The 11,479-nt window shown below is 46.7% G+C and overlaps 1 protein-coding gene across 3 annotated transcripts; it reads right to left on the bottom strand.

Moving 5' to 3' along the window:
- Window positions 1-4,759: 4,759 nt before the first annotated feature.
- On the bottom strand, window positions 4,760-11,479 carry LOC127041869 (bone morphogenetic protein receptor type-1B-like). 3 transcript variants are annotated; one of them, XM_050935662.1, is made up of 3 exons: window positions 11,306-11,479; window positions 9,504-9,634; window positions 4,760-6,375 (listed from the first exon to the last, which is right to left on the bottom strand). In XM_050935662.1, the coding sequence occupies exons 1-3, from the start codon at window positions 11,424-11,426 to the stop codon at window positions 6,301-6,303; spliced, it is 327 nt and encodes a 108-aa protein (XP_050791619.1). In that variant the 5' UTR covers window positions 11,427-11,479; the 3' UTR covers window positions 4,760-6,300. The 3 variants fall into 3 exon arrangements, with proteins under 3 accessions (XP_050791619.1, XP_050791621.1, XP_050791620.1); XM_050935664.1 differs by lacking the exon at window positions 4,760-6,375 and adding an exon at window positions 9,086-9,155; XM_050935663.1 differs by lacking the exon at window positions 4,760-6,375 and adding an exon at window positions 9,169-9,351.

Genomic DNA, 11,479 nt, shown 5'->3' with positions numbered 1-11,479 from the left:
TGTTCAACCACTGGCGAAGATTTCTTGCACAAGTGTTGCAGCATATGTGTGGGGCCCACCTCTTGTCATGATCTCCAATTTTGCAGCCAAAATAAAGGGAATAGGCTTTCTTAACCATAGTGGTTATAATGCGCTTTTGTGATGCAAAAATCACTTCACCACAAACATAGCAGAAGTTATCTGCACTGTTCACACAAGTACGAGGCATCTCTGCTCACTTTGGCTAAACAGAAATGTGTCTCTTTGCAAAATCAAACACTGACAAATAAGAGAGCATGACACTGGATGATTTCTAGAGCTGATATAGGGCAATTTGTTCAGCAGAGTGATGGAAGCTTCGTTATGATTGCATCATCCATGACTTCTTGGAATAACATGATGCAATTCATATCATGTATGACACAATACCAGCTTCAGATTGCATCATTCATTGTTTTGCCTAAAAAGCAAGTACTGTCCAAACCCAGTCATAGATTTATTCATAGATCCAGTCAAAGATGTATTTTAGTCATTTCTGGTTTAAATTGAGATCCCTTCCCTTTATAACTCACTTATCCTCCGCCATTCCCAAGTCAAGGGTCGTATATACTGACCCAATAGCATATCTTGAAAACTAGAGCCAATCAACAATTTTAAGCATCATTTTCATTCTCAGTGACCCAGAATTAGTAAAGCTGGACTACATTTGTTTCAGAAGCATTTTGGCTGTAAAGCAGTGTAATCAGTGTGAGTGGGTCAGTTATTGCTGTGCCCCAGCTGCTGGCGTGTGCTTATTTCTCAGCTTTTTGGTGGGTTTTGGTTTTGACTCTGGGTCTGTGCAGGGCTTGGCCCGGCTCGGTGACCGGGTTCCTCCAGTGATAACACCCATTACGGGAGCCTGGCCTGTGCAGTCTCAGGGGTGGGGGAAAGTAGCAGCCTCACCGGGAACCGAGGCGCTCGCACAGGGAAGCAGCGAGCAGGGGCGAGGAACAAGCTGGCTGCTCCCGGTTGTGCAGGGAGCACGTGGGGAAAGTGAGTTGGTCTGGTGGTGGTCGTGCAGACAGGGCCGCCGAGAGTCGTTTCATGCCCCCCAGCAAGGGCGGGCCGGCTAAACAGGGCTGACGAAGCCTGGCCCCGGGTCCCCTTCCGGACCACCAAGCCCTGATAATTTGTACCAGATCCCCCTCCCCCTCTTGTCAGCCCCGGGTGAAGACACACTGTGCATGGGAATAAAGCAGCATCTCTGTCGGGGAGCCAGGCCCCGCCCCTGCCCCCTAGACCAGTCTGTGTCCTGCGCCACCCAGAGGTCTGCCCAGCGCGCGCATTTGGGACCAGCGTTCCCATTGGCTGGGGCCGCGACGGCGGTGGCGTACAGCAGGAAGCGGCTCACGTGCGGCGGCTGCTCCAGCATCCAGAGCACGGAAGAGGCCAGAGAGGTGAGTGGCTGCTGGGCCCCTGGGAGCACCTGGCCCGCTCCCTACCCAGGCTCAGTGCTCCGGGTCCCCGGATTTCGGCAATGTCAATGGGCAGGATGAGGGAGGGCCTACAACTTCCCCGCATTGGGGTCGAGGGACATCTCTGGCCTAGGTTACGTCGATCAGGGACACTGTGGCTTGGGCCGGCTTTCTGCCACCCGCACACGAGAGGGCAAGGATTGAAAAAGCTGGAGTCTGGCGGGGCTGGAGTGCAGCTGCGTCGCCATCGGATTAGTTACAGTCACACAGAACTAAACCCAGACGGAGGTATCTAACTCAGGGGGTCTCAGACTGGGGGTTGGGACCCCCCCCCCCGGTTATTACATGGGGGTGGGGGGGATATACTGTTAATTTAGAAGGGGTGGTGGGTGGGATGGGCTCATACTCAGAGGCTCGCTAAGTGTGACAGGGCTCACCTGCACGAAAGAGCCTCCCACAGCGCTGTCTGGCATGTCCCTTGATCTCGTGCCATGCACCCGCATCATCCCAGAGACCTTGCTGGGCTGGAACACTGGCCTGTTACCACTAACTAGACAGTAGTTGTTTAATGTTGGGCTTTTCCTTCTCCGCTAATTAACACTTCTGCCTGGTCTGAATTATTAGTGATAATTCTCCCACTACCCTTTTCAAAAACTCCTCTTCCTTGTTGACCTTTACTCTGTTGGCAGATTTCTCCTTGTCTCTCTTTACTTCCCTTATCAACTTTCTTCCATTTTTTTAATAGCTGCTAATACCAATCCACCCTGCTTCCTCGACTGTGGTTTGTTTGCATTTTTTATAGCAACATGTATCTATCTCACGGGTCTGGATGTTAGTCTATAGTCTATCTCCACATTACAGTTCCTCTTTAAAATGTATTTTAGTACTGGCCTTCCTGATTAACTTTTAACCATTGATTTCTCCTTGGTTTATTTTCCTCACCCATTGAAATTATGCCAGAGCTTTTCATTTCCTCCTTGATCAGAGCAATAGTTGTGGGGGAAGGGATAGCTCAGTGGTTTGAGCACTGGCCTGCTACACCCAGGGTTGTGAGCTCTATTTTTGAGGGGGCCATTCAGGGAACTGGGGTAAAAATCTGTCTGAGGATTGGTCCTTCTTTGAGCAGGAGGTTGGACTGGATGATCTCCTGCAGTCCCTTCCAACCCTGATATTCTATGATTAACAGCAAGTTTACCAGATCCCAAACCCATGGTTTTAGGGGCCCCATACTGGGAGAAGGGGAGCAGAGAGCCTTGTCCTTAGAGTTTCTTCCTAAGAGTCTCAGCAGCTTCCAGTAGGGTTTATTTGCACTGGAGAGGGGATGGCCCAAGATGCCTGTCTCATTCTGAGCCTCATGTCTTGGTAATGTCAGGGTCAGCTGGCTATGAACAATGAACCACCACTTACCTTGTGCTATGGAGGCAGCAGTTCTGACAGTCAGAAAACAGGGGAGGGAGGGTGCAGTGGACAGGCTGCCTGCCAATGCTGAGGTCCAGTCTAGCCCGTTAACACTTCTGCCAACTTATTGTGTAGAAGGAAACTACACGGGACAAATTATGATGCATGGGACTGTGAGGTCAATTACTGATGTCCTGAATTTACAATACAGTCCATACAGTCCAAGTGATTTTCCCACAACCCCGATAAAGTTTTTAAATTTGACAGATTCCATAAGGCACATTAGTCTCTGAAAAGTCTTTCCATTGGCAACCTTCCTTCAAAAGAAACCGTTTTGTTTATGCTAGAAAAGGGACAACACTTGAGCTTCTTCAAGTCTTTTCGTTCGTAACCGCTGATTTCCACTGGCGCAGGATGAAGCCCTCAGCTAACACTGAAGGTGACATTGCAGTAGTTTGAAGAAGGCCCTAGACCATTTTGAGTGTGGTTGAGGGCAAAATTTGGCCCAGCATCTCCTCGTATTCTTCTTTCCCCTCCCCCCACATAGCACTGTCACTGTTATTTGTCAATCTGTGCATTTTCATAAATATTGTATTTCATTTAGTGCTTTATCATCCATAATATTTTCCTCTTAATCCACATATGAGAGTTATTCTAACTCCCAACTGAATATATCTATATCTATAACATATAAACCTGAACATCTTAACATAACAAATATTATGACCTACCAACTGGCATCTTAGAATCCCTTTCTTTCAGGAACAAAAAATTAAAATCCTTGGGAACTCATTGGGACAATCAGCAAGTGGCTGGCACGAGGCCTCTCTCCCTTGCTACATACTGAGAGCATCTGGTTCAGGGCGCTTGGAGGAGTCTATCTGAAACCTGCTAAATAGTGGGGTTGCTCTGTGCCTGCCAATCACCAGAACAATGGCAGCTGAGCCGCTCTAAGATAAGTCTGGGAAAAATAAATTAAAAAAAATGGAATATTTTAACATAAACGAGATGCACATTTCCCTCTACTGGGGAAAAATGGACAAGGAAAAACCACCTGGGATACCATCTGCAGGAGAACTAGCAAGGTCTGGGCCTCACAGCTTTCGGGTGGGCATTGCAGGGTCATTGTTAGGGAGAACCCTCCCTGCAGCATGTTCATCTCTATATTGCGGGGGATTACTGCTGGAAACTCACACAGTTATGACTGGTGGAACTTGTGAAGATTACCTCTAGCACCTTTGCTGTCCTCAAAATGGAGAGTAACATATTTCCCCTCTTTGGGCATTTCTTATTCATGACCTAATTCTGTTGTCTGTTACTGCAGCGAAAGCTGATTTAACTCCACTGCATTCATTAGAGTTACTTAGGGATAAGAGCGGTGGCAGAGACCAGGATCTGTCCCTCGGTTATTATTCAACCTGACAAATTTCTCTCTATTCATCTGAGCGAGGACCTCAGGATTAAAATAATTTGCAGAGGCACAGTATATGAGGAATTATTCAGTCGCTGGTTCATTTCCTTTCCCATTTCCATCTACTGTCGTTAATTACTTTGGGGCTTTGCATTTTTAACCACCATTATCTAATCACCAATGCGGACACCACAAAAGGGGTAATTTATAGTACAGTTGTCTAGACTCAGTGCACACAGGAGAAGAAAGAGAAAGGGTTTGTGCTATTCTTCCCACTTTGGAAAATGAACATTTCAGTAAAGAAAATCACAGAAACCACTGCTTTAGAAAGCCAGGTCCTGCTCTCAGATAAGCATACGCAGCATCCACTGAAGCCAGTGGAAATTGACCTTAGAAAATGCTTAACCAACACTGAAACTCTTCCGTTCAAACTTCTAGAATTTGCACATTTTTATCACTGTTAAAATATGAAGTAATAATTTTTCAACCTATAAATAACTGAGGCAAGCCATGAAGCTGAACTCATATGACATTTACCTGGGTGATACAAATAAACCAGTTTTGTCCAAAAAGGGAAACACAATTCCTTTCCTTATGAATGCACTATGACTTACAAGTCCTCAGGTGGAAGACTCATGACTGAGCAATGCCACCCAGAGATGCAGAGGTTACTGCAAAGGCTGTTTAAAGTAACAAGAATGCTAAAGTTTCACGCCAAGATCTATAAAAAATCATGAGCCTAACATTAGGCTCTAAATCCATTGTTAGGTGTTCAAAATCAGTGGCCTGTTCCAAAAGGGCTGAGCGTTCTTGGAAATCGGGCGTCTTGCTTCTGCATCTAAACGCAGATTTAGAGAATGAACTTTGGTCTCAGATTTTTGAAAGCGGTCAGCTCAGATTTTTGTTAATTTTCTCCCAAATACCTTCTATTAAACATAACTGGAGAAGAAAAACATATTGTGGGAAATGTTTTCCTAATGTTAGAAATGTCACTCCCTGTATGCATTTTAGAAAAATAATTCTTTATGCATTTCAAGTTTTTTTTAAAAAGTGATAGGACCTGATAATGGTCAGAATAAAGAAATAATTCAAACAGTGTTTCAAATGGGATTCTGAGAACTAATGTTTCTTTGTGCAGTAACCATGGAATTTTTCTTCATAAAGAGTAACACTTTATAATGGGCGAATGCTTGGACCAGACTGCCCACCCCTCAACTCTTCCACTGACTGCAGCGGGAGGTTTTGGTTGAAAGAGAAAGGCAGCACTGGGTCCAATTCTGCCTAAATAAATCCAAACTGCACGATCAACTAACTGTCAGCAGCTCCCTCCTTTCAGTCCTTATCAAGAGGAAGTTAAGAAGACTCACTACATTTAAAAAAGGAACAACAAATAATCCCCCAGAATAAATGGGACATTTTTTCCCCCAAAGTGTTAATGCTTCTTTCACATGCTGAAGGGGAACTCTTACTCGTGTTGTGTATAATTGTCTCCTATGCAACATTTTCATATGCGGTTCACAGCAGTTTCACTCACCAATGGTTTCAGTGGCCATTAAGATGAACCAAACTCATTCTTGAGTGAACCTGTTCCTTTCATATCAAAATTCTTTACTTTTCAGTAATAAAGGCTAGAAAAAGTGTGCTTTGGCTTATCCTAGAACCATACAAATTTAAAACAATGTCTTCTTTTAAACAATCAAAAATCAAATCAAATCAAAATAATGGGCTTTCACAGAAAGCAACATGCATAATCTTGAACCAGTTACTGAAATGGTAGTTCCCCACGCAAACAGGGAGCAGACGATCCTTTTCTGATCTTGTGTGTCAAAGGTTGCTGATTTTGCAAAGGCTCCTCTCCTCAAAAGATGTTAGTTAAATCTACAGTTGCTCTGAAGCATGACTGTTCAGGATCCACATTAGTGAATGCTTCTAATTCCTCTTCATGTCCTCTGACCACAAGGGAAAGTCGTTTTGGATGGGCTTTCGCCAGAGATGTCTTTTGTTGTATCAGATTGTAATGTTCCGTGACTCTGACATTTTGGCAAGTGTTTTCTTTACTCACAGGGCTGTGCGTCGAGAAGCAGGGTTGTGTGCCCAACACTCTGTCTTGAGTTTTTCCATTTGTCTCAGGCACTGTGGAAAGAAAAGATTAAAAACGCTCATACCTGGGTCAGCTGGAATGCAAGACTGCTGTCCCGAAAAACTGCAGTGTATTCTAAAGGCGATGCCAGGTGCCATGCCACAAATAAAGGCACCTGGATGGGATGACACACGCTGGATGAGATGACATTTTCTGTATATCGACTGCAGTTCTCAGCAGGTCACTTAATTTGAACATTTATGACAAATTGGGCTCCACATTTGGTTCAAAAATCCAACATCAGAAAAGCACTTTTCCCATCTCCCTTCCCTGAATGCTAAGGAAAACCTCTCTGATAACTTCCCCTTAATATGGGTTGCATGACCCTTGTGCAGCAGGGCTTTTGGTCTGGAATGCAACACGGACGATAGGGTTGAATTCACTCTTCCAGTCTGAAAACTGACCCCAGGGCTTCAGCACAGCCTGAGCATGCAGCTTTTCCAGCTGCTGTCCCACAGAGTCGTCTTGCAGGACTTCTCACTCATCCAACTCTATTCTATGTTACCCTTATCGCCATCGTATGAGGCGATCTGGTCGATGTCTCCTGTCTGCCCACAACAATTCCTTCTTTTGTGCCGGCCCACTGGGGGACAGTCACTGCTCCTGACATGGGAAAGGAGGTGCAGAGGACATGATGCACAGCTCTTCTGCCTATTCTTTGCCCTGTCACAGAGAGCCCTCGCAGGTCATCTGCACTGGGGTGAATCCTAGGATTTAAATCACTGCAAGTCCCTGTTTCTATATTCGAAAAAAAATGGTTTTGGAAAAAACCCTTCCTGATGTTTGCATAAAGCCAGGAAGGCTTTAGCGGCCTGAGAGGGGCCGTAGATAGGAGTGTCCTGTAACCGGAGCCATCCCTTGGGTAGGGTGAATCAGGGTGATGTCTGGGCCCTGCACCCCGCTACGGATGGCCCTGCTCATCACCACTCCTTGATACTACCTCCATGAAACCTCCTTCATTAATGGCAAGAACAGTGCAAACAGCACAGATCAGAAAGGTGGGTGGAGCATGAAAGCGCAGCAGCATTTACTAAATAACCAATGAAGCCAGAATCTTTTCTGGAAGTGCCTTAGATAAAAATGGGTTGGGAACCCATGTGGTGGCATGCACTAATTTACTAGGTTTGCTACCTGGCAGTGTGGTCCCCATCCTGGAGCTGGTGATGCCAACTGCTCGGAGAAGAGTAGCCAACTCAGCAAGCCTGCCCAGCACCTGAGGTGTGGTAGCAGCCAGACTAGATTCTTTGTTTCTCTGCGCTAAAGCCTTTCTAACCAGCCCCACTACAACACAACTTCCCATTTGCCTGACTCCCAAGATGAAGTCCCCTCTAGGCTTTGGTCAGCGGCAGTGCGAAACGGGTGGTTCCTTCACTGTTAAACAAGTACTCAAATTTCCAGGAACGGGTGTGTGTGGGGGGGTTAACCCACACCCCATTTCTCTGACCACTTACAACTCTTGCAGCTTAGATCTTTGATCCAATTGCTGAATGCTCAACCGAACACTGCTATTCCCAAACCACACCTGTCTGCTACAATAACAGCACTACACTATCCCCTTCCACAAGATGAGTGACCTCCGCAGAGCGCCATCGTCAGTCGGCAAGTTTGTCTGAGGTACATCCATTATTGTTCTACTGAGCTGAAACACCATTTTGATTCATTAGAAATTCTCAGAGGACTGAGTTCAGATCCTCTCCTCCCCTCAAACCCAGCATCCCTAAAGGAAAAACACCAGTATGCTTGGGAATGCCGTATCCTAGAGCCCATTCTTAGAGGAAACATACACATCTGCAGGCAAAGAGATGCATCAATACCTAGAGCCCTGCAAATCCACCGGTAGCCGCTTTCGATCCGCGGACCATTTCTGCAGATAGCAGTGCAGCTGTGGCTACAAATTCGCACAGGGCTCAGACAGTTAGAGCAGGCAGGCAGCTGTGAGGAACCGCGGCAGGGTTCCTCCACCTGCCCCGGCGGGGCAGGGACACTGGGGCTGCTTGGGCCTCAGGCCCAGGGTAAGTGGACGCTCCTCACAGCTGCCAGCTCAGAGCTGCTGCCTGGCCATGGTAAGAGCTGGGCAGGCAGTGGTGAGGAGCAGCAGCGGATCCTCCACCTGCCCTGGGCAGGGGCCCCCGAGCAGCCCCAGTGCAGCGCCACAGGTCTCCTTTCTCCCCTTGGCCAGGCTGGCGTGGAGCCCAGGCAGGGAGCTGCAGCGGACTCTCCTCCTGCCCATGGTGCAGGGGGGGCACCAAGAGCAGCCCCCAGTTGTGTCTCCACCTGCCAACTCCATGCAGGCACCCCACAGCTGCCAGCGCACCCCCACCCGACTAGGGGGATGCCTCAGCCGGCCCCCAGTGTAGCACCCTGCAAATCCATGGATACTGCAGATATCCACAGATAATTTTTGCAGATGGCGAATCGGATGCGGATACAATACAATCTCCTTTTTAGAAGGTACAGTGTAAAGGCAAGCGGACCCCAACGTAGCCCGTTAGCTGTATTTCTAAACAAGTGCACTAGGTGAGGGTTTTGGCTGCGATTCCTGGACGCTGTGATACTGTGTACAGATGGTAAAACGAAACTTATTGGAATCATGCCCTCAGGACTGCACGCCTGGGATTGCCCCCATCGCAACAGAACCAGGGCTCTCAGAAAAAGGGCCACTGACAATCGTAGCCCTGATTTAAAACAAACAGCCGTCCCCAGTGCACTGCGAAACGAGTAATTTTACAAGTAGGTTGAGCTTCCGGCCAGCCACTCTTCAATAATAGTAATTCTGACAAGGGAAAGGGAAAACATGTATAAGAGCGGAGCTGAAACATACAGTCTGCGTGCATTCAGCTTTCATGATGTGATTCCGGTCGGTAGGAAAAAACATAACACGTCCTTCTGAAAAGACTTCAGGCCAGCTCCTCAGGGAATCAGAGCATCTACTTCAGTGGCCATTCCGTTTTAGGGCAACGTGGCGGGTGCTAAAATCAAATATAGCCATCTCACTGATCCTAACAGGCACAGTGCTATGTTTGAAAATCCCACCTATCTATTCTGGATGAAATCACCACAGTTTTGAGGGCAGATAAATGGCAACGTAATAAAACTTGCTTTTTTTAAAAGGATTTCTTACCTGGTCACTGCTCCATCTACTGGGTAATGAGAGACAGAGCTTCTTGCTGCACACAATCTCCCGCATGTCTTTGCAGGAGGGGTTGGTGTGCACAAGATCATGGTATGGAAGCTGGTATTCTTCAACTATTCCTGAAAGAAACATTTTCCAGATGAATCATAACTGCAGGATAAAAATCCCAGGGGACTAAGGATGTCTGGAGTATATCAACTACACCCTTTTGGACTCTACCAGTCAGACCTACCTCTGTCTTGCTCAGCATAGACACTAAAGGTACTTCCACGCTACCCGCCGGATCGGCAGGTAGCAATCGATCTATCGGGGATCGATTTATCGCATCTCATCTAGATGCGATAAATTGATCCTCGAACGTGCTCCCATCGACTCCGGAACTCCACCAGAGCGAGCAGCAGAAGCGGAGTCGACAGGGGAGCCACGGCCATCGATCCCACGCCGTGAGGACGGGAGTTAAGTCAATCTAAGATAGGTCGACTTCAGCTACGCTGTTCTCGTAGCTAAAGTTGCGTATCTTAGATCAATCCCCTTCCTCCCCCAGTGTAGACCAGGCTTAAAGAGCATCATCCATGTCAGCTATTCTTTCTATTTTGCTTTGGAGAGGGGGTCATCTTTTTGAAGAAAGTGAAGAATGCATCTGACAAAGTGGGTATTCACCCATGAAAGCATATGCTCCAATACATTTGTTAGTCTATAAGGTGCCGCAGAACTCTTTGCTGCTTTTCTGGTTTTGCGGTCTGTAATAATACCATTTGGATTCAGATCTCACAATCAGAGCATGAATGGATTTTGGACCTGATCCTGCAATGTGATACACATGGGTGGATTCATGGGCCTACAAGAGCCTCAATGACTTCATATGGCATCCAACTGTAATATCGGGGCCTCATTCTGTACTTGGATAGCAGATGTCCGAGGAAAATTCAGGATGATGTTGGGATAGTGATGACTGAATAGGTGCCTCTCTTCCCTCTTACTAATTCCTGCATCCTGGCTGCATTTCTGCCTGCCACGGAAGCAACTTGTATTTTTTTTAAAGATAACAGAGAGAGAACAGTCAACTGCCTAATAGTTGTCTGTTTAAATCATTTGTTAACCATAACACCTATGGAAAATCACCCCATTTTCTTTCTGCTCAAACAGCAGAGTGTTCCTACTCCAGCAGAAATGTTTACCACTCTGAGGCTATGTCTACACTACTGCAGTAAGTTGACCTACACTCCGCAACTCCAGCTACATGACTAACGTAGCTGGAGTCGACGTACGTTAGGTGGAGTTACCATGGGGTCTACACCATGGGGGGCGGGTCAACAGGAGAAAATCTCCCGTTAACTTACCTTCCTCTTCTCATCGGGGTTACGGTATAGGGGTCACCTGGAGAGCAATCTGCAGTCGATCTGGTGGGTCTTTACTAGACTGACTAAATTGACCGCTGGTGGATTGATCTCAGAGCATCCTAGCTGTAGTGTAGCCTTTCCCTGAAAGAGCCCACAAATTAGCTCCATGTTCCCACCACAGGGATGCATCATTGCATTTTTAAATAGGCTACTAAAACATAGTGTAAATCTTTGTTATTAAACTAAGACTGAAGCTGAAAAGCCCTCAGTGCAAGGAAGCAGAAATGAATAGACTCAGAACTGCCAAGGTGTCTACCCAGGTTAGTTTATTGCAGCAAAATCTACTACCCAGAAAGGAAGGATGGAACTTGAAGCTTCAGGTTATAAATGGAGTTTGCTGCTACAAGGAAAAGTCACACTCCACTTACCAACAATATGTTTGCCATTTACCTTCTGACACACATCTCCTTGCTACCTCCCAAAGGATGAGTCCAAAACTGTACATATCGGCCATGAGATATGACTGGAAGTGGTTCCTATTCAAGCTTTGATCCAGCACCTCAGGAGGCATATAGCGCTTTGTTCCTACCAGGGTTTTAGGTGGTACGTCCACCCCATTTTATC

This window comes from Gopherus flavomarginatus, assembly GCF_025201925.1.
Source record: "Gopherus flavomarginatus isolate rGopFla2 chromosome 13 unlocalized genomic scaffold, rGopFla2.mat.asm SUPER_13_unloc_6, whole genome shotgun sequence".
NCBI classification, from domain to species: domain Eukaryota; kingdom Metazoa; phylum Chordata; order Testudines; family Testudinidae; genus Gopherus; species Gopherus flavomarginatus.
This window is presented reverse-complemented; position numbering and strand designations above follow the sequence as displayed.

What these genes read in the sequence shown, in the direction of transcription:
- LOC127041869 (XM_050935662.1), bottom strand. Translation starts at nt 11,426, where the DNA reads ATGCCTCCTGAGGTGCTGGATCAAAGCTTGAATAGGAACCACTTCCAG. An exon ending in AAGGAGATGTGTGTCAGAAG is followed by an intron (nt 9,635 to 11,305) that starts GTAAATGGCAAA and finishes TGTTTCTTTCAG; the next exon opens with GAATAGTTGAAGAATACCAG. An exon ending in GTAGATGGAGCAGTGACCAG is followed by an intron (nt 6,376 to 9,503) that starts GTAAGAAATCCT and finishes TTCTTTCCACAG; the next exon opens with TGCCTGAGACAAATGGAAAA.